The sequence below is a fragment of the Triticum dicoccoides genome, chromosome 1A (assembly GCF_002162155.2).
Source record: "Triticum dicoccoides isolate Atlit2015 ecotype Zavitan chromosome 1A, WEW_v2.0, whole genome shotgun sequence".
In the NCBI taxonomy this organism is placed as follows: domain Eukaryota; kingdom Viridiplantae; phylum Streptophyta; class Magnoliopsida; order Poales; family Poaceae; genus Triticum; species Triticum dicoccoides.
The window spans coordinates 522520985-522548977 of NC_041380.1; the positions used below are offsets into that span (position 1 = coordinate 522520985).

General features: G+C 50.8%; 1 protein-coding gene across 1 annotated transcript; it reads right to left on the reverse strand.

The window, feature by feature from the left end:
- Positions 1-7402: 7402 nt before the first annotated feature.
- Positions 7403-8068, reverse strand: LOC119316175 (ctenidin-3-like). Its single transcript, XM_037590529.1, has one exon. It carries the CDS (start codon positions 7987-7989, stop codon positions 7528-7530), a length of 462 nt encoding a protein of 153 aa, XP_037446426.1. The 5' UTR covers positions 7990-8068; the 3' UTR covers positions 7403-7527.
- Between the last annotated feature and the right edge of the window lie 19925 nt (positions 8069-27993).

The window sequence follows — 27993 nt, forward strand, 5'->3', positions numbered from 1 at the left end:
ATATGTTTTACTTTTGCTAGCCGAACTGCATGTATCACCCATTACGTTTAGCTTGCTCATGCAGGCTGCGAGCTGGTTTATCAATAAATTAACTAGACACCGTTGTGAGCTCGCGCCCTACCGTAATTAATCTATCCCTAATCCGAAAAAAGATGTAAACACATCGAAGGCAAATGTGCATACACCAAACAGCAGGGTTGGCATGAATTACTGGTGACCATCCAAAGAAAGTCATTGCCCAGTCGTCGCCCGCCATTCACTTGAATGCACCAATAAAAGAGGGCACTTCGCACCATCAATACTCCCAGTTCCCCTACACCAAATAATGACACCCAGCATGAATCGATTACTTCAATTAACACGTACCGTGCGGCCACCCAGGCGACTCGGGGGAAACCCTAGCCGCACCGCCAGCCGCCCCTCGAATCCGCTCCCCCCCCCTGCGTCGCCGCCGCCGGAGGGGACGCCGGCGAAGTCCGCATGTCTCCAAGGATGGTGGCGGCGGGGCGTTCTTGCTCCTGTGGTGTCGAGATGCAGGGCCATGGCCTCCCAACGTCGTGGGGCGAGTTCCGCTGCAGGGGGCTTCTTCTCTCACGGCGGCGCCTTCCCTCTCCGGTCGGCAATCCTGTCCCCGGTCGCGTCCTTCCCTCCGCAGCTACGCGCACGAGAGCGGCGGGTTTTGGCCTTGGGGGCCATGATGGAGAGATCCAGCGCGTGGGCGCACTCCCCGTGTGTGCTGCGTCTTCCTCTGGCGCGTGCGCACGGGCCGGCTGTGGGCGTGCATGGTGCGCCTCCTTTCTCCGGCGTGTGCGCTGATGGCCGTGGCCGTGCGCCGATGGATGCTCCGTGCGCTGGTGCTGCAGGCGAGCCCAATCTGGGCTCACGCGGGCCTGCAGCCGCTCTGCTTGGTGGTGGTGCGGATCTCCTCTTCCTCGACGGCGTGTTGGCCTGCACGCGGTGGATCTGGTCGTCGCTGTTGCGGCCCGGTAGGCGTGGACCCACGTTTTCCGGTGTCCAGCTTGCCAGCGCTCCCATAGCGGCTTCGACCCCGGCATCCCACAAGCTGCGTTCTTTCCGACTTTTTGGGCTCGTCGATGTTTTGGCGGCTCCAACCCTAGCGCTCTTCAAGCTGCGCTCTTTTCCATCTTCTTGGGCTTGTCGGGCGTCGGCATTTTGGCAGCTTCAGTCTTGTCGGTCTAGATCTGCGTATCTCCATATCTTGGCTCGTCGTCGTGTCGGCTGTTGTCGCCTCCCGTGTGCTGGTTCTCTACGCCTTGTCGCCGTCTCTTCATCCCCGACCGCCACACCTTGTGTCGCCCCTCCTTCACCAGAACCTATGCTCGCGCTTCCAGTGCTCCCATTGCCACTTCGACAGTGGGCATGGCTCCCCTTGCAGCGATGGCGGCCCCAGCTTACGACATGTTCTCATCTTTGGATTGTATCCTGATGGCCATGGGATTGTTCGGACATTGGCCAGGGCAAAATCCCTGCATAGCTTGCTGATGCTGGCCGTGGCGACACCTGCGGGTGTCGTTACTTTCCTGGAGGCGCTACCATGGCCTTTTCTCCGTTCCCCTGCTCGAGCTCCGGGGGAAACCCCAGTTCCAGTTCCTTGGACCGGACGACGACGACGTCATGACGTCGTTCTCCTTCATGAAGGCGTCGTCTTGCTTGCTCGTGGCGTGTTTGGCACTGGATTCTGAGTTTTAGGACATCATCTTGGTTAGGGCTGTTTTGCTTGGATGGGGTAGTTTAGTGCTTTTTTGTAGCTTCTGTTTGGGCCGAGCAACCCATGTCTTTCTGCTCCGGACACCATGTGTACGCCATGTTTGGTTCTGTCATGCGATGTACCCCTCTCCCTATGTTCACATTTCAACTTCTTCTATCAATGAAAAGATGCGCAAACTTTGCGTATTCGCGAAAAAAAAAGAACACGCACTGCAGCGGAGCAGATGACGCCAGCCCCCGTGATGGCCCACTCGAGCGAGGGTATAGCAGGTGTATTCCCATTTCGTGAGTAATTAACACTGCAATATTGCGCGTGGGGGGCGAGAGGCTCTATTAGCTACCGATCACGACGCGCTCGTGGACGCGTGGCCGCATGTCCTCAAAATCCGTGTCCACTTGATGATCGGCTACAATCTACATACAGGCTTTAGATGATTTGTCTCATGCATACATACAGACCTATAGAAGTAGTTGTAATTAACCACGAACCCGATTCTGCTCGCCCACCGAAGAGTCAAGTAGGAGCAATACACATTTCCGAGCTATAGAACATGAATTCCGAGCTTAAGATTTTTGTACTTCTATAAAACCTAGGTGCGCTCCTCTGAATTCTGAACCGCTCAGGATTGTATCTTTTCTTTTTTAGTTTCTTGCATGCATGACACAAACAAATCAACAAGATACTTCAAAACTACTCCCTCTTAGTGTCAAAAACACGTCTTACATTATGAGACAGAGTAGTAGTATTCAGCACCGGTTACTTGATTAACTTCACAAGAAATAAACCAGATATACTCTGGTACTCTGCTATTCCTTAAACATGCATATCCAGTGATCTACTAGAGATTACTCGTGATAATTGGATTACATCGTCCGATCTATACTACTACTAAACTAGTACAATTGACAGCAGCGGAGCGGAGCCACCAGAGACGAGAAATTCTGCAAGTCAATAGTCTCCCCAGATTAGCTTGCGGAAGTAGGTACTCTCAGAGCCACCATACGAGCGCCGCGGCCGCGAGGGTGGCGGCGCCCGAAACCCTCCAGGCGACGCGCGGTTCAGCCGCTGCGCTGTGTCGGTGCGACCACGGCCACATTGTCCCCCCGCCGCCGCCACTCCATCCGGACCCACCTCTTCTCCCGTAACCTCCTCCACCTCTCCCGCCGCCGCCACCGCCGCCGTGGCCTCCACCACCGCCTCCTCCGCGGCAGTACGCGCCATGGATATGCCCGACCAGGCAGAGCAGCACCAGCAGCAGGGCGCAGAGCCGCCTCGCCTGGTTCCCTCTCATGGCGGTCTCCTGTCTCTGGCTACACGGACGTACGTACCGCCGATCCCTCGCTGTCGTTGTGCAGATGTGGATCGAGGCCCCTCCTCTCGCTGTCGATGTCTGCGCTTCCGGCCGGCACGGTGGCTGCGCCTTATATGAAGGAGGTGAGACCGTGAGAGGGCCGGGCGGGAAGGTGGCGGGAAACTGCGACCCCTACTTCTTCGCGGATTGGGGCTTGGCCTGTTCGTGCTATGTTCGCTCCTACCCTAGCCCGGACTCGATCCACGCGTACAGCGATAATAATACGCGCTGCTTGATTTACCAATTTTCCGGTGAATCCTAGTCGTCGGCCCCCTCAATCGCCTTAAGCCCTTAAGCGCTACTTGCGCCTGCTGGCGCGCGTGCCTGTGGGCCGCGCCCCATTCGCTCGCTGCCTCTCGTTGGCTCGTTTTTTTTCAGAAAGAGGGAAAATGACCGTGACGTTTAGCACATTGATCGTTGACCGTGCAGAACGTTGACTACGATGAACGTTGATATTATAAAATTTAACGAACTCAGAAAAAATCACAAACTTGAGAAAAGGTCGTGAGTTTGAAAAAAATTGTTCATGAAATTCAAAAAAATTCATGCTTTTGGAAAATCTTAAAGAATTTGAAAATAATCTTCAAGAATTAAAAAACATTTGAGAATTCAAAACTTTCATGAATTTTAGATTCAATAAAATTACAAGGTTGAAAAAATAGTGAAGACGAAAAAAGTTTGTGAAATTGAAAAAAATCACAAAATTTCGGAATGTTAGCGGATTTAAAAAATATTTCTTGAATTCAGAAAATTTAAAAAACTGAAAAAAGTTCATGAATATGAATAAGGTTTGCAAATTTTGGGAAAACTTTACGAATTTAAAAACAATTCGCTACTTTCAAATTTTGAAGAATATGGAAAAGTTCTATAATTCTTGAAAAAATAAACGGCAGGGAAAGGAAAAAGTAAAACTCCTGCTGAGTGCACAAAAAAAATAGGCTGACTCTTAAAACAGGCACGTAGCAGAAGGCACTAAATAGGATTGGGCCTAGTGGACGCCCGCAAGGCTCGCTCGCAACCGATCAAGGTGTCGGCCGAGTTAGCCTACGCGCGGTGCGTTCGTTTGTTAGCTTTTCCTTTTGATCATTCCTGTGTTTATCTAAAAATATCATTCACGTGTCTTCTTTGTTTGTTTTATTTTAGTGTATTATTCTTTCAGAGGCTTTATCATGGTTTTATGTGATTTTGGGTTTTTCCAGGTTTTCTATTATCTTTACCTTGTTCCTTTTATAGCTAGTTTTAATACACATTGAAGAACTTTTTAATACACCATGAACACTTCTGTAATATACAATAAATTAATTTTTATACGCACTAAACGCTTTTTCATAAAATACATTGAGCATTTAGTTATGCAAGGTGAATTTTTTATAGTGAAAAATTATTTAAATTTTAAAAAATTTAAACACACCCACACACTGAACATTTTTCAATACACGATGGACATTTTATTAATATATGCCAAACTATAGTAAAACACAGACTGAACAATTTCTAATTTTGTCTTTATTTTTAATAGGTGTTCAAATATTTAGGTTCATAATAAAACCAGGGTTTCCTTTTGGAGAAAAACAAACTAAAAATCAAATAGGAAAACAAGAAACCTCTCGCACCAGGCATAGCTTCCACTAGTTGACGCCCTTTAGATCTCAAAAAGAAGATCTCCCGAAAAGAAAAAAGTTGACGCCCTTTAGATCTTCAATTTTCCCCGAGCAATACATCCACCAGTGCGATTATTGTGAGTTGTGCATGACTTGGGCGCATGATGGTCGGCATGTCGTCTGACATTCTGGTCTGCGTTCTGGACACTTGACCCCAACTTGGCCCTGGAGCTCATATACATCGCGCTTAGGCCTTGTACAATGGGAGATGCTTAGAGGGGTGCTTAGAAAAATAAACCGGGATTTTCTGAAGCACCGGTGCCTATTTCTACAGAAGAGACGCTTAGTTAAGCGTCTACCCTGTACAAATAGGCACCGGTGCTTCAGAAAATCTCGGTTTATTTTTCTAAGCACCCCTCTAAGCATCTCCCATTGTACAAGGCCTAAGCGCGATGTATATGAGCTCCAGGGCCAAGTTGGGGTCAAGTGTCCAGAACGCAGACCAGAATGTCAGACGACATGCCGGCTTCGTGAATATGAACTAAATCCTTTTGTTTTTCTTCCATAAAATAAAATGTCTGATCTATAGAAATAAAAGATAAACGCTTAGTTAAGCGTCTACCCTGTACAAATAAGTATCGATGCTTAAGGAAAGTCTGGTTTATTTGTCTAAGCACCTCCCCTAAGCACCTCTCATTGTATAAGGCCTTAAGGCGCAAGAGCTACGTCTTTCCAACAGCCAGACCAAGTACCGTCTCAAATTAAGCGATCGTTAGGATGGGTCGGACAACTAATTTTACATAGAAACCCTCCAAACAAAAAAAAACACAATCAGCCCCCATGCTGTTTCCCTTCCCAGCGATGGGATTCACCGCCACCTCCATCAAGCTGCACTCATCGTGGACCTGAAAACGCAACTCTATGCAGGTTGTCGGAGCCGCTGCTACCATGGTCCAGTTGCGGAAGGAGAATTTGAGGGTCTGTATGCCTTGCTGTCGTGGAGGTAGTGCAAGCCCTGTGCAAGTGGCAGTAATCAATGATGACACCGAGGCCGATCAGTGCTTGGTGGACGAGACCATGCCCGTGACATCGTACACCTACCAGGAACTGGAGGGCATGATGCACTGCTTTCGAGACCCGTTGGCCCGTGGCACGTTAGGCACAATGTTCAAAGGGGTGCTGCACAGCGGTAAGAAGGTTATTGCAAGTGGCTGGAGAATATTGTGGAGGACGGCAAGCCGAAGTTCTAAAGAGAGTGTGCGTCATCGGGTGGACGAGCCACTGTAACCTGGTTCGCCTCATCGACTTCTTCCACGAGGGCGCGAATCGCCTCCTCATCCACGAGTTAATGATCAAAAGCTTTGTGACAGACCTGCTTTCTTAGGGCGGCGCCTCCTACGCACCAGTGTTGCCTGACTGTCTAGGAGTTGCGCTCGACGTGGCGCGGGGTCTGCACTACCTCCATGACAGCGATAAGTGTGTGGCAAGCGGCGGCAAGGCAGGTGCCGTAGCAAGGCACTTAACGACATGTGCTTTGAGGCAGTGGAGGTGTAGCGGCTCCTGAAGAAGGTTTTCTCATGAGGCCAACGCGTCAGCGCTGTGCATGCCAGGAGATAGCGTTGGCGCCGCTGCTATGCTCTTGATGCCTTCCTAGGGAAGGATTTTATCAAAAAGGGCCATAGCGTGGGTCTGTTTTTGCTTCTCCCATTTCTACACCTCCTCTAACGCCATCTCACCGAAATGTTATGCACCGTCATAAAAAAGCAGGACCTATATATCAGAAAATTCATAAAAATGCCCTAAGCTACCGATTCCTGCAAAAAGTTTACCGTAGACAAGGTGTCTTTTGCCATGAAAGCGTAGGAATATAATTCCTGTAAACCTAGTGTTGAATATGGTGGTTTTGTGCAATTAACTTATGTCAACTTTGAAAATGACATCTTTCAACCCTCTCTTTTGTCCAACTTTTTACCAGTGGCGGAACCTGCCAAAGAAACCTGTTAGAGACTTCATGAGCCTTCAAAATCGATTTCAAAAAAAGAAAAAAAATCATAATCATTTACTTTTCAAAGAATCCTTGATGAATGGTTGTGAATGACAGACCTTTTAAATTCCTTCAGATTGATTCCCAATTGTTGAATTGTGTAATCCCCCATTATGGAGTTTGGTAACCAACTTAAAGCATTTTTATTGTGATTCAGTTCATGACCATCATAGGTTGAAACATGAAAGTACTCTTCAGTTATTGATAAACAGTTTGTTGGACTTCTTTCGGTTATGGGTCGTATGTAACCGTGTAATTTTTCAGAAGCATGGAACCACTTAGCACAAATTAGTTGTCACAAATTCCAAAAATCTCAAAGGAACAAAATCGGCCTCCTTTGGTTCATAGGATAAATTTTTTATAGGAATAGAAAAACCATAGAAAGTGAGATGACTTGCATCTCAATTCCTATAGAGGAAGAGATGTCATTTGGTGTATAGGATAGGATTTTTTCCATTGAGTCTAGGCTAATGTTTTTTTTCCTCCAAAACGTGAAGGATTGATTTCTATCCTACATAGGAATATGAATCCATTCCTACAAAACAAAGGGCTTCAAAGAAATTTTTTTCTTTGCAAATTCTATCCTATAGAATTCCTACAAAAATCCTATAAACCAAAGGAGGCCCGAAATTCTGCTCCGTGAAGACTATGTTCCGATTTTCCACCACTGGGGGGTGTGGCTCTGTGAACTATTTACAAGCCTGTATTAATAAATAAATAAACATCTGACATGAATCCAGCTGCCACGTTCTAAATTATACAAATTTACAAATTCCGTATTTCACTCGTCGCCAGCGATCGATCATGCTTGCGTAAGTATGCTCAGGGCCACCAGCGCCGCGGCAGCAGCGGAGAACCAGACGACGCGGCCACGCGGCTCGCCCGCGGCGCGGCGTCCGTCCGACCCCGTCGCAGTCGTGTTCCGGCCGCCGTAGCCCCTTGTTGGCACGTAACTACCGCCAGCCCCTCGCATGTAACTGCCTCCACCACCGCCGCCAGCCCCTGGCACGGCAGTGCCTCCCCCGCCAGTGCTTCCTCCATCGCTGCTGCCTCCACCCCCTATCCTTCCACCACGGCCTCCACCTCCGGCTCGGGACGCCCCTCCTTGGAACTGCGAGGCCACGCAGAGCAGCACCAGCAGCAGTGCGCAGACCAGCCTCGCGTTGCCTCTTAGTCTCATGGCCATGGCCTCTCTCTCGTCCAGTCGTCTTCCCTTTCTCTTCCGTTTGGTTTGGTGCGATAAGGCATCGCGGCCTTGGACCATATGTACATGGAGGATGAGGAAGAAGGCAGGAATGCGTCAGCTGCAGATTGTATTGGACCTTGAGGCCAAGGAAGAAGGAGAGGCGGGAAAGCGTCAACGGGCGATTGTGGTGGGGCTCTGCTCGCCATAGACGCACATGTCGATCGGCGGCTACAGCGGCTCCACCACAGTCAAAGACGTGTTATTATATGTCATTATCTGCGTGTGTGTGGCCAACCGCACAGATAGTGCAAAAATAAAAAATGATGTAGTACATGCATTGCAATGTGGTGCCGCTGGCGCCCGCGCGGTGGCAAGCGGTCCACAAGTTCTGACTTCTGACGGCGTCCGGCTTCATCAGGCTTTATATAATGGAAGGTGTTTAGGAAAGATGCTTACAGAAATAAATTAGGTTTTTCTTAAACACCGGTGCTTATTTGTACAGGGTAGACGTTTAATTAAGCGTTTCTTCTGTAGAAATAAGCACCATGCTTCACAAAAACTCGATATATTTTTGCAAGCATCTTTCTAAGCATCTTTCATTGTACAAGGCCTTAGCGTGAAGCGAAGTGCTCAGCCCTGTGGATGATATGGTTTGACCCATAAGAAAACAACATCACTGAATTTATCTTGATTTTTAAGTTGCTACTATGTTTCTTAATCATTGGGTTTTATATATAGGAATTGAGAACCGTAGTTACAAATTGCTCTAAAGATTCAGGAGAAATGAACAAGATCGAATGGGTATTTTTCTACGAAGGGTTAGAGAGACTTGATCCGATCGGACAGGTTTTATGTAGTACTAGAGCACGTTCCAGGCTCCAGCAATAACGTGTAGTACGTGCTCTGAACTGAAATGTCAACATACTATTCGAATTTCCCTGCAGATTCTTCGCCAATCATTCTGCGCAACTTGTGTAAAATTTTAATCGGAATGCTAGTACGAGGGAGAAACAATTTGTTATCACCAAATGGGGGTGATATATATGCCATTATCCTTGTCGGAGCTATGGTAATACTAGCATATCCCGTGTGGCGGCATGACGCGCCCGTCGATACAGTTTGACTAGATGGATTGTGTTCAGTTTTCATAATAAATGTTACTACTTTAAGATGTAAGATACTCAGATTATTGTATGTACAATTGTGGATATAAGAAAACAAGATGGAAAGAAACAAATTTATTTCCGTCATGCTTTTTTTTCTACAAAGGTGAATTTTATTGGCTCAAACTGAAGCATCAAAAGAATAGAAAACACATTAAGCACACACCTAGCCTCTTCATAGTTAGGATGCACACAATCAACATCAACACACAATCAAAAACACGCCAACAACTAGGAAAATCATACAAGACCAAAGCTATGTTATCTGTAGGCGAGGAAAAAAGAAAATAGCCCTAAAACGATCAGATCTACGATTGGCAAACTACATCAATGACCATATCCGCACCAACCACCTTATAAAACCAAATGGACAACGAGGTTCTTCAACCGCAACACCTCCAGGAAGGGAGTGGCGCTCAAGCGCCGTCGTCACCGGATCCAACGACCAAGGCCAGAATCTATGCTTTCAGCCTGAAGAAATAGTCTGAGCATCTCCGAGCAATGCCTTCAACAAGATAACAACGTAAAAAAATCGTCATTGTCAGGTATAACCAACTCGGTTCAGACCTGGCTTTCACCCGGGAGCTCGAGACCGGGTGCATGAGTAGCACCACCATCACAATCACTTGTGTTGTCATCACTACTTTCGAGGATCACATCAACAAGATATGCGACCTCCACCGCTGCACAACCATCCCTCCACGTTAAGCCGTCATCTGTAGTTTGCATCTCATCGCCGAAGTCAACCACCGGATCTGGAGAGATGAACCTCCTGAAGATCTTTCAGTGCCAACCGCTGTCGTGGAGCCGCAAGAGGTCGCTGCAGTACAGTCTGCAACCACCACCACCTGGCCGATCAGATCCGCATCACCACCATCAAGCCCCCTAAATCTCACAACCACGCCGACTCGCCGACATGCCCTGTTCCGATTAGGTGAACTAGCAGGAGGGGCCTATGGCCTAAGGTTGATGACTGTAGCCCTCTTGCCATCCATGGACTGCATGCATGAAGGAGCCGAAGTTGACAATCCAGCCGCTGCATGCCCCGGCCAGTGAGAAGCAGGAAAGCTTCGTTGTCGCGTCGTTGGCTCTAGGCGAGGGGGCGCAGGAGGTTGAGCAGCTCGCGACAGTGAAGACAACCATAGGCAACAAGACACACAAGAGCGGCTAGCCTGCCAGAGGCCACCACTGAGGGGGGAGTACACGACCCGCCACCGAGCTTCGAGTCCACCAGAACTATACATTACTTCATTCCTTTCGATGGCCTCACCATCGCTGGCACCAACTAGACTTTGCTCGTCGACGCCATCCAGTGGTGGAGAGGGGAGAGGAGGAACCGGTGGAGGCCCTTAGTCACCGGACTGGAGCGCCCTGGTGTGACCCACTGGAGTCGCACGGGAGTGAGATCAACTTTTTCCATGAGATTGCCCCGGTGCCTAGGCAATTCATGTTGCATGTTGCATGTTAGTAAACCGGAAAATACATGAACAACATATCCACCAAAGATTGACTGTGTACGAGACATAGCTGCCTCCAGGGTCGCTCCCGAGCAACTCTGTAGGTGCTGCCGTTGTCACCCAACAAGCCCAGCCTAAGCCACCAGCCCACCCTCCCCCGCGCGCGCTGTAGGAGGCCAACTCTCGGTCCCTGCTGGTCCCTCTCTCCCCGGCTGTAGCCTCTCCTCCAACGAGAGTCTCACCATGAAGAGCTCGCGAGTCTTCTTGCATTAGCCACACCTAATTACAAATGACCTTGGTCTTTCCATACTCGTCATTTACATTCAAACCGCACACCCCCTTGTTCAACTCTTACTCCAAAAGCACGACCATGACCATTCACCACTCAAGTCATCGACACCCTCGTTGATGTACGTGTTGAAAGAAGAAATTCTATTATCTGTCAAATGAAATGAAGTTTTTGCACTCCTATATAACATAGTTTCATTTATGCCATCCCTCAAATGATTAAGGTAAATGAAATGTTGTAAGTTTGTCAGGGTTTGTGGCTTATGGTTAACAATCAGGCCATGAAATTTTCAGTAGATTTCTTTTGTCGACAAAACAAACATTACCAGTCTGGGTTACATAATGCATACACTGTTTAGAAGTCGGTAAATCAGAGCAAATGGTTGTTCTTGCATGTACATTGATCAGGCGGAATGCACTTCAGACAATGAAAATAAAATTCACCTAATGTGGACAATACAGACAAACATTTATTACAATCAAATTACAAACATTATACAAATACTTCGATCCTACTACAGGGTGTTGACAAGTGTTCTTCGTCATGTATCACTCATCATGCATATTGGAATTGTGTACATATAATTTCCTGGGCATGCCCTCTCGTGACTACTCTTGCAAAGGGTGAGCCCACGCGGCGGTGCACACTCCATCTCCCTGCTCCGGCCGGCCCTGCACTACCCTTTGCCGGATCCTGGACCCCCTCCGCGCCCTCCCTCGTCTCCCCCCGGAGCCCTGCTTTGCCGTGCCCCCGTCTTCCCTGTGACATGGATCCTCGCCCAAGCTCCCGGCCCCCGTCGGCTGCGGCGACACGTGATCTGTCTGTGCTGGGTGTGGGTCTTGGCCTAGCTCCAGTGACCCCCCTCGACATCCACGATGGTGCCCCACATCGATGCGACCCTTCCCCCAGCCTTGGCCTTGCCAGTCCCAGCCCCTCCCTTCGATGTCTTGCCCACCGCATCGTGGGGGCTGTATGGTGGAGGGCCACATGGAGGTGGTTCTAGATTCGCCGCGAGGGGGAACGGCCATTGCTTGTTGTGGCCTAAATCCGGTGACGGCTAGCGTGCACATGCTCGGATCCGGTGGATTGTCCTTGGAATCCACGAGTGGTTGTTGTGGAGCTCTGCAACAGGCTCCCATGGTGGGATCTTTGACAGCGTCGGTCGCATCCCCGGCTTCCACCCCCGCCATGCTGGAAGCAACTGCCTTGGCCTCCGGCAAGGCTGACTAGGCCGTTGTTCGTCGTCTGGATCGTGCCTGCCATCTACAAAAAGACCGCGACGAAGGCCGCTCCAGTGCCTACCAACGCTTGTCCCCTACATCCCGTTCAAGGGGAGCTGGATGCTGCTGCCACAACCCCAACGCTCTCTACTCCCGGCGAGCTATTGGCCCCTCTAGCGCCGGCCATTGCTTCCCGGGTGTCGCTTCCCCACGTGGCTTCGTTGCATCGGACGACGTGCCTCCCTCGCATCCAGGTTGGGGTGATTAGCGTGGTGGCTTCGTTCGGGATGCAACACATGTTGTTCCTGTGTGCGGTGAGCCCACACCTTCTAGTGATCTTCTGGATGGCTGGCACCTTGTAACGGGGCACTGCTCCCCGCCTCTCATGCCCTTCTGTGGTTCCGCGTCCATCGCACGGCCAGCTTCACCGGCATGGCCGAGAGACCGTTTCTTTCGGTGCCTTTCCAAGGGTCATCGTGCTCGCCAGTGTTGGGACCCTTTCTGGTGCATGGGTTTCCTTCGATTCGGCCATAGTGCATGTTTCTGTCATGCACAAGACCACACCGATCAGACTACGACGCCACGACATGCTCCTCCACCATCCATCCTACTGCCTGCATCATATGTCGATGCACCCCCGGTGTTGAAATATGCCCTAGAGGCAATAATAAAATGGTTATTATTATATTTTCTTGTTCATGATGATTGTCTATTGTTCATGCTATAATTGTGTTATCCGGAAATCGTAATACATGTGTGAATACATAGACCACAACATGTCCCTAGTGAGCCTCTAGTTGACTAGCTAGTTGATCAATAGATGGTTACGGTTTCCTGACCATGGACATTGGATGTCATTGATAACGGGATCACATCATTAGGAGAATGATGTGATGGACAAGACCCAATCCTAAGCATAGCTCAAGATCGTGTAGTTCGTCTGCTAAAGCTTTTCTTATGTCAAGTATCTTTTCCTTAGACCATGAGATTGTGCAACTCTCGGATACTATATGAATACTTTGGGTGTGCCAAACGTCACAACGTAACTGGGTGACTATAAAGGTGCACTACGGGTATCTCCGAAAGTGTCTGTTGGGTTGGCGCGAATCGAGACTGGGATTTGTCACTCCGTATGACGGAGAGATATCTTTGGGCTCACTCGGTAAGACATCATCGTAATAAGCTCAATGTGACTAAGGGTTGGTCACGGGATGATGTGTTACGGAACGAGTAAAGTGACTTGCCGGTAACGAGATTGAACGAGGTATTGGGATACCACGATCGAATCTCGGGCAAGTAACGTACCGATTGACAAAGGGAATTGCATACGGGATTGCTTGAATCCTCGACATCGTGGTTCATCCGATGAGATCATCGTGGAATATGTGGGAGCCAATATGGGTATCCAGATCCCGCTGTTGGTTATTGGCCGGAGAGTTGTCTCAGTCATGTCTGCATGGTTCCCGAACCCGTAGGGTCTACACACTTAAGGTTCGATGACGCTAGGGTTATTAGGAAGACTTGTATGTGATTACCGAATGTTGTTCAGAGTCCCGGATGAGATCCCGGACATCACGAGGAGTTCCGGAATGGTCCGGAGGTGAAGATTTATATATAGGATGTTGTCATACGGTCACCGGAAAGGTTCGGGGACATATCGGTATTGTACCGGGGCCACCGGAGGGGTTCCGGGGGTTCACCGGGAGGGGCCACCTCTCTCGGAGGGCCTCATGGGCCGTAGAGGAAAGGGAACCAGCCCCAAGTGGGCTGGGTGTCGTGGTTCTAAGCCTGACAGTAGAGTGGGGGGGTAGGTATGGAGAGGCAAGGTCCTAGCTATGGAGAGGTTGTGGACACAAGAGATGTACGAGTTCAGGCCCTTCTCGGAAGAAGTAATAGCCCTACGTCTCGGAGCCCGGAGGCGGTCGAGTGGATTATCAGTATGTGAGTTACAAGATGCCGAACCCTTCTGCCTGTGGAGGGGGGTGGCTTATATAGAGTGCGCCAGGACCCCAGCCAGCCCACGTAGGAGAGGGTTTAAGGTGAGTTAAGTCTGGGGCGTTACTGGTAACGCCCCACATAAAGTGCCTTTACTATCATAAAGTCTACTTGATTACAGGCTGTTGCAGTGCAGAGTGCCTCTCGACCTTCCGGTGGTCGAGTGAGTCTTCGTGGTCGAGTCCTTCAAGTCAGTCGAGTGTGTCCATCGTTGGTCGACTGGAAGGTGACTTCTTCTAAGGGTGTCCTTGGGTAAGGTACTTAGATCAGGTCTATGACCCTACCCTAGGTACATAACCCCATCATTAGCCCACAAATGGATTGAGGCTTCGAGTGAGGAAGGAGTTGATGTTGTTTCCGATTAACCTTTGCGCTCTCGTCGTGCATTGTCCTGGACCAAAGAATCTCTTCGTCGACAGTGAGCAACTTGTCTTCAGTCGACTCGATCCATTCTATTTTTGCGTCGAGTGATCTTTCGGGCTTCGACGATCTCCGAGCGGCGGATCGCCGGAAACACCGCGTCTGACAGACTGATTTGCTGTTCGCGGATTCCGTGGGATGCGAAATTTGGGGACGCGCGCGAAGCGGGGCGGACCACGGCGTTCGGATGGGACGGGGCATAGACGCCTCGATCTCCGCGCTGCTTTTTTCGCCACGTATCCCGTCTGCATAACTGCTCCCAGATATGATTAGATCGACCGGGCCCACCTGTCATCCACTCGGAAGGGACCTTATAAATGTGCCCGGCGAGGATTTCTGTGCTGCGCCTCAGCATTCTCTCCCTCTCTCTGCTTCCTTCTTCCCCGCCCAGCGTGCTCGCTCTCGCCCCCGCACCACTTCCCTTCGCGCATCTCGCCGGCAACCATGGCCAAGGAGAAGACGGCGGCGCTGGAGCGTGCGAAGAAGGCGTCGGTGTTGGAGAAGGCAAAGGGGAGATCCACCAGCCGCGGAGGGTCCTCGTCCAGATCCCGCCTGCCGAAGGGCTGGGTCCAAGGAGACTGGATCCAGTCGACCATCACAGAGAATGACCTCCTCGACATGGCCAACGAGGGCTTGATCCCTCATGGAGCTGCGAGGCTTCCGGGGAAGGAGTGGCAGCCCCAGCCAGAAGAGTGTGAGTGTGTGCTCTTGGCCACCCATGTTGATCGTGGATTTTCCTTGCCGCCGAGTGTTTTCTTCCGTGGCTTCTTGAATTTCTTCGGAGCGCAGCTCCACCACTTTACCCCAAACTCCATTGCCTATCTTGCTGCGTTCGTGTCCATGTGTGAGGGTTTCTTGGGCTGTCGACCGCACTGGGGTTTGTTCAAACATATATTCACGTGTCGCTCTCAGACCGCGAAGAAGGCGAGCCCAGGTGATGAGAGAACCCGAGTCGTCCAAATGTGTGGGGGTCTGGGGATCCAGGTGAGGAATAAGAGCACCTTCCCGCCCATGACCTTTCCCGAGTCAGTCAGAGGCTGGCAATCGACTTGGTTCTATTGCCAGATCCAGTCGACGCCAGGGCAGTCGAGTGGACTCCCTCCGTTTACCATGGACCGAGTGAACAAGCCCTCCCCTCTGAAGTTGATTCCGGAGGAGAAAGCTGACGTGAAGATGCTGATGGAGCGCGTGGTGCAGTTGGTTCGGGAGGGAGTGACGGGCATGGATCTCCTGGAGGTCTTCCTTAGGCGTCGCATCCAGCCCCTTCAGTTCCGGAGCCACTGCATGTGGTTGTATCGTGGGACCGAAGACGAGACTAGAGTCCATCCAGAAGCAGTCGACGATGTCACTCTGGAAACATGGATGGTAGCCGTTACTAGAAACAAGGACAACCCACGCGGAGCCAGAAGAATTCCTCCACTCGACCACAACAGCGATCCAAACAAGGTACACTTGCTCTGCCCTCCACTGCGTTCTTGTCGCATTCATTTCTGTTTACCCTGCCGACTGGTCGACTGATCCTTGTCTTGATATCTGCTAGGCCCTCACCGAGCTGTACTCGATGCCCAATGGGGCACAAGCTCTGACCGAGGAGGGTGAGGCGAGTGGGGGCGAAAGCCAGGACGAGGAGGAGTGGGACTCGGACGTTGCAGAGGATGACGATGGCGATGATGATGATGACGGTGATGAAGATGACGGTGAAGACGAGGAGGAAGAGGAGGAAGAGGTCGTACCACCGCGCTCGGAAAGGCGGTCGAAGCTTGTCCACGACCCTTCGACCGAACGTGGTAAGGGGGTTGCGACCGCGACTCAGTCGACCAAGCGCCCTCGGACCACCTCTCCGGTGCTGACTGAAAAGGCACCGAAGCAGCCCAGGGCGGCCCCGTCGAAGACGATTAAGCTCCTACCGAAGATGAAGGTGTCCATCCCTACCATTTCAGGGTAATCGCGCTGCTTAAGTCTTCTTATTTTGTGTGAACTTTGTCTCTGGTCGACGCTGAAGTTAGTCGACTGATCCTTTGGAGTTGCAGTGCTGCTACTTCTGAAACCTCAGCCCGGGCTGATGACCATGAGATGGAGGACGCAGCAACTTCGAACCCAGGTACTGTATTCTTAACGCCGTTCTTAGTCGACTGACTCGCGATCTCTGATCCTGATTTTTCTCCGTAGCTCCACCCAATACTGTTATCAATCTCCCTGATGATGATGAGGATGAAGAGCCGCTGAAGCGCAGGAGGAGTCGGAAAGCGTCCACCAGTAAGGTGCCTCAGGATGTGACGGCGCCTGAGATTCTGACTGTGGAGGAAGAGAACACCACTCGACACACGGTGTCCTTCGCAGATCCATTGACGAGTGCTCAGCAGCCCTCCCGCTTCACGATGCACCACGTCCCAGAGGACCAAGCTGGAGCAGCGAAGGAGGCGATACGCCAGGCGGGAATCATGATGGAGCAGCTGAAGACCATCCGGGATGCAAGCCAGGCGGCTTATGACGCCAGTTCTGCCCTCCAAAGCAATGTCCAGGTCAGTCGACCACCGTTTGTTCTGTTGGATATGCTACCAAAAACTTTTCCTTTCTGGAATTTATAGTAGTCACCCAGTGGGTGTGTCGATTAGACTCCATGGTTAGCGGGGGCACGCTGAGTGCACCCGCTGGGTGTAGTCCCCAAGGCTAAGGTCGACTGCTGGCAGTCGGCCTTAGGCTTTATGATGTCAATCTTACTGTCAGTCGACTATGTCGACTGGATTTCACAAACCGGTGGGGGCACGCTGAGTGCACCCACTGGGTGTAGACCCCGAGACTGTGGTCGACTGCTTGCAGTTGATCACAGTCTTAAAGAATACATCTCGTTTTTTTTGAGGTCGACTGGTCGACTTTGTCTTCAACAGAACTAGTGGGGGCACGCTGAGTGCACCCACTGGGTGTAGTCCCCGAGACTACGGTCGAATGCTTGTATTCGGCTGTAGTCTTAGAAACGTGTGTTTTTTCCTTTTTCACTCGGAAGTGAATTATATTTGACATTTAGTCGATTGGTTCTTCGCAGAACTCTTGTGATCTTGTGGCTCGCTACTCTGAGCTGGAAAACAAGCACACTCAACTCGAGCTGAGCCTGAAGCTGGTTCAGGAGAAGCTGACAAAGGCAAAGGAGGAGACCGAAGGTAAGTTTGGTGAGACCCTGACGACTGCTTTTCTCCTTGCTTGTTTCAGAATCTGATCTTGCTGTAACTTGCAGGTAAGGTAAGGGAGGCCCAACAGAAGAAAGACCTCGAGCTAGCTGAGAAGATCAAGCTTGCTGACGAGAAGTTAGCTTCAGTCACCAAGCTTGAACAAGACAATACCAATCTGAAAGCTGCTCTTGGGATCGCCAACAAGGAGGTCAGTCGACTGAAAACTGATAAAGCTGCCCTGACCGACCAAGTCAGCAAATTGACTGGGAAGAAAAATGATCTGGAGGCCTTCCTGAGTGGTCTTGCCAAGAAGTTGTTTCTTATGCTTGAAGGTAAACCTCTATGCTCGGCAAACATTTCCAGCCGTGAATTTCCATTCGACCATCCCTTTGACTTAGTGATCATCCTTGCAGAATTTTGTCAAAACTTTGAAGAAGAAACTAGCCGGCTGGAGCCAAACCTCGACCCTGTCAATTCTCCGGTGAACGACGAAGTTGCCATGGATGTTTTCCGACTGGAGTCTCGTGTTGCAGCCGTCGTGGACTATCTCGCAAGGCTGAAGGCCGCCACATCTCGCATCGACTCGACACTCTGGCCTGAGGAGACACTTCAGAATGACCTTGAGTCGCTGATGGCTCGCTTGAACATGATCCCTGGTCGAGTGCAGGAATGGAAGAAGTCCTCGGCTCGGTGTGGTGCAGATGTTGCTCTGTGTCTGGCCCGAGTCCACTGTAAAGATGCGCGAGAAGAGAAGCTGGCGGCTCTTTGGGTGGCCAACACCAAGAAACACGACTTCAGGTCCTTTATGGAAACTTTCCTTGCAGCTGCCACTCGGATCGCCGACGGAATTGACCTTGATGAATTCGTTGCACCTTCCAGCCCTCCACAGGAGGGGTAAAAAACTTCTTCTGGCTCGACACTTTAAATTTGCCTCGGTATGCCGAGTGGAATTGTAACCGATAAACTTTAACAGGCTTAACGCCTGAGCACTCTCGGTTCTTCTAGATATCGATCCGAACTTGAACTTGGTGCTTGAACATGATTGCCTTTGGATCGAAATGTATTTTGCAGGTTCAAAGCAAGGCGCCTTTACTGCAATCGACTTATTCTTTAGTCCACTTAGGCGAGCACTGGGCTGCGGCTAAGCCTCCGAGTGGAAGCCCGGCTTACCACTCGGTAGGATTTCTATAACTTAGGCGAGCACTGGGCCGCAGCTAAGCCTCCGAGTGAGAGGGTTGCTCTTCACTCGGTAGGATTTTTATAACTTAGGCGAGCACAGGGCTGCAGCTAAGCCCCCGAGTGAGAGGGTTGCTCTTCACTCGGTAGGATTTTTATAACTTAGGCGAGTGCTTGGACTGCAGCTAAGCCCCCGAGTGAGAGGGTTGCTCCTCACTCGGTAGGATTTTTATAACTTAGGCGAGCACAGGGCTGCGGCTAAGCCCCCGAGTGAGAGCGTTGCTCTTCACTCGGTAGGATTTCTATAACTTAGGCGAGTGCTCGGACTGCAGCTAAGCCCCCGAGTGAGAGGGTTGCTCCTCACTCGGTAGGATTTTTATAACTTAGGCGAGCACAGGGCTGCAGCTAAGCCCCCGAGTGAGAGGGTTGCTCTTCACTCGGTAGGATTTCTATAACTTAGGCGAGCACAGGGCTGCAGCTAAGCCCCCGAGTGAAAGTCTGGCTTACCACTCGGTAGGATTTTGATAACTTAGGCGAAACGGATTCGCAGCTAAGCCTCCGAGTGAGAGTCAGGCTCCTCACTCGGTAGGATTTTTACAAACTTAGGCGAAACGGATTCGCGGCTAAGTCACCCACTGAGGGGGAATTTTATGTGGACAAAAATAAAAAGTGACAGAAATTATGGAGGAACTATGACACTATTATTTCGAGGTCCATGAGATACAGAAGTATTTTATTGCAACTCATCCGAGTGATAAAACTTAAGTGTAAAATGGGCGGAGTAGCTCCGCGTTCCAAGCTCGGGGCTCGTCGATATTATGCTCGACATTGTAAAGACGGTACGCCCCGTTGTGGAGAACCTTGGTGACGATGAAGGGGCCTTCCCAAGAAGGAGCAAGCTTGTGTGGTTTGTGCTGATCCACTCGGAGAACCAAATCTCCTTCCTGGAAGGCTCGACCTCTCACATTTCTGGCGTGGAAACGACGCAAATCTTGTTGGTAGATGGTCGACCGGATCAGAGCCATCTCCCTTTCTTCCTCTAAAAGGTCGACTGTGTCCTGCCGCGCTTGTTTAGCCTCTGCTTCGTTGTAGACTTCGACTCGGGGAGCATTGTGGAGAAGATCACTCGGCAAGACTGCTTCAGCTCCGTAGACCAAGAAGAATGGAGTTCTTCCGGTCGACCGATTAGGTGTGGTCCGCAGTCCCCAAAGTACTGAGGGAAGTTCGTCGACCCAAGCTCCAGCTGCGTGTTTGAGATCACGCATCAGTCGAGGCTTCAATCCCTTAAGAATCAGTCCATTAGCTCGCTCTGCTTGTCCATTCGACTGCGGATGGGCGACTGAAGCGTAGTCGACCCGTGTGCCTTGGGAGTTGCAGAAATCTCTGAATTCCTCCGAGTCAAAGTTCGACCCATTATCCGTAATGATGCTGTGTGGGACTCCATATCTGAATATTAGTTCCCTGATGAAGCTAACAGCAGTACCGGTGTCAAGGTTCTTGATTGGTTTATCCTCGATCCACTTGGTGAACTTGTCAACTGCCACCAGTACATGCGTGAAGCCGCTTCGTCCCGTTCTCAAAGGACCGACCATGTCCAGTCCCCATACTGCGAAAGGCCAGACGAGTGGGATGGTCTTCAGAGCTGACGCAGGCTTGTGCGACATATTCGAGTAGAACTGACATCCCTCGCACTTATCCACTATCTCTTTTGCCATCTCATTCGCCTTTGGCCAGTAAAATCCGGCTCGGTATGCTTTGGCCACAATGGTCCGAGAGGACGCATGATGACCGCAGGTCCCCGAGTGGATATCATTGAGGATGAGTCGACCTTCTTCTGGTGTTATGCACTTCTGACCAACTCCAGTCGCGCTTTCTCTGTATAATTGTCCTTTGATTACGGTAAAGGCCTTAGATCGACGGACGATCTGTCGAGCCTCTTCCTCATCCTCCGGAAGCTCTTTCCTCAGGATATACGCGACATATGGAACTGTCCAGTCGGGAATGACCACCAAGACCTCCATGATCAAGTCGACCACCGCTGGGACTTCGACCTCAGTTGGATCTGTGGCACTCTTGGGCTGCGGAGTTTCTTCGGTGAAAGGATCTTCTTTGACTGACGGAGTGTGTATATGATCCAAGAACACACCACTCGGAATGGCTTCTCTCTTGGAACCTATCTTTGCTAGATCATCAGCTGCTTGATTTTTCAGTCGGGGTATATGGTGGAGCTCCAACCCCTCGAACTTCTTTTCCAGCTTCCTCCCTGCATTGCAGTATCCAGTCATGGCTGGGCTTCTCACGTCCCACTCTTTCATCACCTGATTGATCACTAAATCCGAGTCGCCATAGACCATCAGGCGACGGACGCCGAGTGAAATGGCCATGCGCAACCCATATAAGAGGGCCTCATATTCTGCCTCATTGTTGGAGGAATCAAAGTGAATCTGGAGCACATATCTGAGCTTATCTCCTCTGGGGGAAACTAGGACAACCCCAGCACCGGAACCATTCAACATCTTAGAGCCATCAAAGAACATGGTCCAATGCTCCGAGTGAACTTCAGTCGGCTGCTGTTGTTCAATCCACTCGGCGAGGAAATCTGCTATTGCCTGGGACTTAATGGCTTTCTTTGCCTCAAACTTGATATCAAGGGGAAGAAGTTCAATCGCCCATTTGGCCACTCGACCAGTTGCATCCCTGTTGTGCAAAATCTCTGATAGTGGAGCGTCGCTGACGACTGTGATGGAATGATCAGAGAAATAATGAGCAACCTTCTTTGTGGTCATGTATATTCCATATACAAGCTTCTGATAATGAGGATATCTCTGCTTGGATGGAGTCAAGACTTCAGACAAATAATACACTGGGCGCTGTGGGCGCTGAACTTTGAGGGCTTTTCCTTCTTCTTCCCGCTCGACCGTTAGCACAGTACTGACGACTTGTCCTGTGGCTGTGATATAGAGCAACAGAGGCTCTTTGCTGATTGGAGCAGCAAGCACCGGCTGGGTGGAGAGCAGAGCTTTTAGCTCGGCAAACGCTGCATCAGCTTCTGGAGTCCACTCGAACTTGTCTGTCTTATTTATCAGTCGGTAAAGAGGCAATGCCTTTTCACCGAGTCGTGAGATGAATCGACTTAATGCGACCAAGCATCCAGTAAGCTTCTGGACATCGTGCACTCGCACAGGGCGTTTCATTCGGAGAATAGTGCCAATCTTCTCTGGGTTAGCGTCGATTCCCCGTTCGGAAACGAGAAAACCGAGTAACTTGCCACCAGGAACTCCGAATGTGCACTTTGATGGATTGAGCTTGATATCATACCTTCTGAGGTTGGCAAATGTTTCGGCGAGATCAGCGAGCAGGTCGGAACCTTTTTGCGACTTGACAACGATATCATCCATATATGCTTCCACATTCCGACTGATTTGAGTGAGTAGACACTTCTGAATCATTCGCATAAATGTGGCTCCGGCATTCTTGAGGCCGAATGGCATGGTGATATAGCAGAAGCACCAGAATGGAGTGATGAAAGCTGTTTTTACCTCGTCGGGTCCGTACAGACGGATCTGGTGGTACCCGGAGTAGGCATCTAAAAAAGATAGCCTCTCGCATCCCGCGGTCGAGTCGACAATTTGATCTATGCGAGGGAGAGGAAAATGATCTTTCGGGCAGGCCCGATTGATGTGCTTGAAATCAATGCACATTCGGAGCGACTTGTCCTTTTTAGGAACCATGACGACATTAGCGAGCCACTTGGAGTGGTATATCTCTCGGATAAATCCTGCCGCCAACAGTCGAGCCACTTCTTCACCAATGGCTTTTCTCTTCTGGACGGAGGACCGCCGAAGATGCTCTTTGACTGGTTTGGCAGATGAGTCGACTCTTAGGCGATGCTCAGCCAGTCCCCTGGGAACACCTGGCATGTCAGCGGGCTTCCATGCAAAAATGTCCCAGTTCTCACGGAGGAACTGGATGAGCGCTTCTTCCTATTTTGGGTCGAGTGTTGTGGAGATGCGGGTCGGAGCTGCATCGGGGTCGGTCGGGTGAATGTGAACAGGCTTCGTCTCACCGGACGACTGGAATGCAGACTCTGTGGCGGGCTTCTTTGATCGCAGCAAGTCACTCGGATCTGCGTTTTGCTTGTATTCTTCGAACTCGACCGCTGTCACCTGGGAATCGGCAATCTTGGAGCCCTTCTGAAAGCACTCTTCTGCCTTTTTCCGATCACCGGTGACAGTGATCACTCCTTTGGGGCCGGGCATCTTCAATTTGAGGTACACGTAGCATGGTCGAGCCATGAACCGTGCGTAAGCTGGTCTCCCCAAAATGGCATGATATGCACTCTGAAAATCCACGACCTCAAACGTCAACTTTTCTTTGCGAAAATGTTTCGAATCACCAAACACCACATCCAAAGCTATTTGGCCGAGTGACTCGGCCTTCTTCCCTGGAATAACTCCATGAAAGCTCATGTTACTAGTGCTCAGTCGGGACATCGGAATGCCCATTCCTTTCAGTGTGTCTGCATACAATAAGTTCAGCCCACTTCCACCATCCATCAGCACCTTTGTCAGTCGAGTGCCTTCGACAACTGGATCGACCACCAAAGCTTGCCTCCCAGGGGTGGCAATATGAGTCGGGTGATCAGATTGGTCGAATGTGATGGGTGTTTGAGACCATTTCAGATAATTTGCTTTTGCTGGGGCAACCATGTTCACCTCTCGGTTAATCACTTTCAGTCGACTTCTGCTTTCCACATCTGCAAAGATCATCAGAGTGGAGTTGATATGCGGATATCCTCCCTCACTGTCCTCCTTGTCTTCGGCCTTGTCCGACTCCTTCTCCTTGTCCTTAGACTGTTTTCCCTGAAACTGCTAGATCAGGAGTCGACATTGGCGAGTGGTGTGCTTCGGGTAGATGATATTCCCCTCTTCGTCTTTCTTCGTATGGATGTGACATGGCATATCCATTACGTCGTTCCCTTCTTTATCCTTTACCTTCTTGGGGCTCCAGGATCCCTTTGGTTTCCCCTTAAACTTTCCTTGATTCACGGCCAGAGCCTCTCCAGGAGCTGCCGGTTCAGCCTTCCGCTTCTGTTTCCGACTGGTGTTTCCTTTTTCCGACTGACTCGGCTTGTGCTTGCCGCTTCGGAGTCGGTCTTCTTCTTCGCCATTGGCGTACTTGGTAGCAATCTCCATCATCCGACTCAAGGTCATGTCACCGGTTCGACCAAACTTCAAACTTAGTTCTCTGTTCTTGACGCCATCTTTGAAGGCGCAGACTGCCTGATGATCGGACACATTCTCCATAGTGTGGTGCAAAGTGATCCACCTCTGAATGTACTCTCTGAGAGTCTCATTAGCCTTCTGCACGCAAACTTGCAACTCCATCAATCCAGTTGGTCGCTTGCAAGTCCCTTCAAACGTTCTGATGAACACTCGGGACAGATCTTCCCAAGTGTAAATGTTGCTGGGAGGTAATTGAGTCAACCACGCCCTGGCAGAACCTTCCAGCATGAGGGGCAAATGCTTCATGGCCACCTCGTCATTCCCGCCACCAATCTGGACTGCCACTCGGTAGTCTTCAAGCCAAGTTTCAGGCTTAGACTCACCAGTGAACTTGCTGACTCCTGTTGCCAACCTGAAATTGGGAGGGATAACTGCGGCTCTGATGGCTCTACTGAAACATTCAGGACCAGAAACATGCACTCGACTACTTGTGGGTGCATCTCTGTCGAGTCCACCTCGATGGGCTCTGTTCCGGTCGACCATACCTTGCACGATAATGGATCGCGCATCGAAGCCTGGTTCTCTGGGGTCGACTGGAATCCTTCGCCCTGAACTGTACTGACGCCTGTCATCTTGCTGTCGAGGAGCGTAAGACCCACCCCTCGGAGGGGAGTTGGGCACTCGACGCCTATCATCTCGGTCGAGTTGGTCGCCATATTGACCTCGCCGATTCTCGCGCCCTTCACGCCGCGGAGGCGATCTAGGGCTGTGAGCCGACTGAACCGTATTCACAGTGACGGATCGACTGTGAATTCTGTTGCGCGACTGAGACACGGCTGAATTCTGATCTCCTGCTGCTCGGAGCAGATCCCTGATCTGCAGCAAACCTCTGCCAGCTTCCTACTGCGAAGGCTGGATGGACTCTGCTATACGGGTCGCAGCTGCTAAATTCTAAATTGGGGTTCGATATACCTGAGTCGGCGGGAAGAGTTGACGTCGACTGGTGTCGGGAACTCGTTGCCGCGCGCGCTCGTCGATTGCTCGCTGAAGGTTCTCCAGTCGAGTGCGCTCGGCCAAATTGGCCAGACGCGCCTCCTCCAAGGCACGAGCCTCGGGGGTTTCTCCTGCGATGGGAGTACGCAGGGCATCCACGTTCCTGCGGCGAAGTTCCTCTCTTTGCAGAGAGTCGAGTGGCTCGGGCTGGTACTCTTCGTGGCGTCGTGCAGGGTCGCCGCCGTCACCTGCTCCACCATCACGGGCGAAGCCAGGGGGACTGTGGGGCCCGTCGACCATCAAGATTTCCGCCGCTGGATCGCTGCTACCGCACTCGGATGCAGTCTCTACGGAGCCAGTCGACAGATCGAACAAGCCGTAGAGAGATTCGTCGGGCTCGATTGCCGCAACTTGGGTGGTGGCCGATTGACGAGCTACCGCGTGCCTCACCCATCACTGAAGCCTCGACCGGCCCGAGCGTTTGCGCTGGCGGGAGACCGGGAGGGTGGACGATGGAGGAGCCGACCGATACTGGGTCGACGGTTGCCGCATCAGAACGCCGCGGACATATGCACGAAAATGCGTCGCACCGCGGACGGGGAGCGCATCTACGTCGAGTGGAGCCTCCTGGAGCCATGCGGAATCGTCGGCGATGAAGGCGAGAGTGCCGAGACGGATATCTTGACCCCCGATCAAAACTCCAGCAGACACCATGATGAAAGTACTCAGAAGAATCGCAACTTCTCCACAAAATCGCTAAAACACCTGCCCCACGGTGGGCGCCAACTGTCGTGGTTCTAAGCCTGACAGTAGAGTGGGGGGGTAGGTATGGAGAGGCAAGGTCCTAGCTATGGAGAGGTTGTGGACACAAGAGATGTACGATTTCAGGCCCTTCTCGGAAGAAGTAATAGCCCTACGTCTCGGAGCCCGGAGGCGGTCGAGTGGATTATCAGTATGTGAGTTACAAGATGCCGAACCCTTCTGCCTGTGGAGGGGGGTGGCTTATATAGAGTGCGCCAGGACCCCACCCAGCCCACGTAGGAGAGGGTTTAAGGTGAGTTAAGTCTGGGGCGTTACTGGTAACGCCCCACATAAAGTGCCTTTACTATCATAAAGTCTACTTGATTACAGGCTGTTGCAGTGCAGAGTGCCTCTCGACCTTCCGGTGGTCGAGTGAGTCTTCGTGGTCGAGTCCTTCAAGTCAGTCGAGTGTGTCCATCGTTGGTCGACTGGAAGGTGACTTCTTCTAAGGGTGTCCTTGGGTAAGGTACTTAGATCAGGTCTATGACCCTACCCTAGGTACATAACCCCATCACTGGGCGCATCCCCCCTTGGGCCCATGCGCCTAGGATTTGGGGGGGGGAACCCTAGAGGGGGCGCCCCCTTGCTTGGGGGTCAAGCCACCCCCCTTGGCCGCCGCCCCCCTCTAGATCTCATCTAGAGGGGGCCGGCCCCCTTCCTCCTTCCCCTATAAATAGAGGAGCAAGGGGAGGGATGCACACCACATCCAAGGCGCAGCCCCTCCCCTCCCCAACACCTCTCCTCCTCCGTTAAGAGCTTGGCGATGCCCTGCCGGAGTACTGCCGCTTCACCACCATCACGCCGTCGTGCTGCTGTTGGAGCTCTCTTCCTCAACCTCTCCCTCCTCCTTGCTGGATCAAGGCACGGGAGATGTCACCGCTCCATACGTGTGTTGAACGCGGAGGTGCCGTCCGTTCGGCGCTAGGATCTTCGGTGATTTGGATCACGTCGAGTACGACTCCTTCAACCCCGTTCTCTTGAACGCTTCCGCTCACGATCTACAAGGATATGTAGATGCACTCCTCTCCCTCTCGTTGCTAGATGACTCCATAGATTGATCTTGGTGATGCCTAGAAAATTTTAAATTTGTGCTACGATCTCCAACAGTGGTATCAGAGCTAGGTCTATGTGTAGTTTCTATCCACGAGTAGAACACAAGTTGTTGTGGCCGTCGATTTTGTCAATTTACTTGCCGTTACTAGTCTTATCTTGATTCGGCGGCGTCGTGGGATGAAGCGGCCCGGACCGACCTTACACGTACGCTTACGTGAGACTGGTTCCACCGACTGACATGCACTAGTTGCATAAGGTGGCTGGCGGGTGTCTGTCTCTCCCACTTTAGTCGAATCGGATTCGATGAAAAGGGTCCTTATGAAGGGTAAATAGAAATTGGCATATCACGTTGTGGTTTTGGCGTAGGTAAGAAACGTTCTTGCTAGAAACCTATAGCAGCCACGTAAAACTTGCAACAACAATTAGAGGACGTCTAACTTGTTTTTGCAGCATGTGCCGTGTGATGTGATATGGCCAAAAGGATGTGATGAATGATATATGTGATGTATGAGATTGATCATGTTCTTGTAATAGGAATCACCTTGCATGTCGATGAGTATGACAACCAACAGGAGCCATAGGAGTTGTCTTAATTCATTTATGACCTGCGTGTCAACATAAACGTCATGTAATTACTTTACTTTATCGCTAACCGTTAGCCGTGGTAGTAGAAGTAATAGTTGGCGAGACAACTTCATGCAGACACGATGATGGAGATGAAGGATGTCATGGTGTCATACCGGTGACGATGATGATCATGGCGCCCCGAAGATGGAGATCAAAAGGAGCAAAATAATATTGGCCATATCATGTCACTATTTGATTGCATGTGATGTTTATCATGTTTTACATCTTATTTGCTTAGAACGAAGGTAGCATAAATAAGATGATCCCTCACAATAATTTCAAGAAAGTGTTCCCCCTAAATGTGCACCTTTGCGAAGGTCTGTTGTTCCGAAGCACCACGTGATGATCGGGTGTGATAGGTTCTAACGTTCGCATACAACGGGTGTAAGCCAGATTTACACACGCAATACACTTAGGTTGACTTGACGAGCCTAGCATGTACAGACATGGCCTCGGAACACGGAAGACCGAAAGGTCGAACATGAGTCGTATAGAA

What these genes read in the sequence shown, in the direction of transcription:
- LOC119316175 (XM_037590529.1), bottom strand. Translation starts at nt 7,989, where the DNA reads ATGGTCCAAGGCCGCGATGCCTTATCGCACCAAACCAAACGGAAGAGA.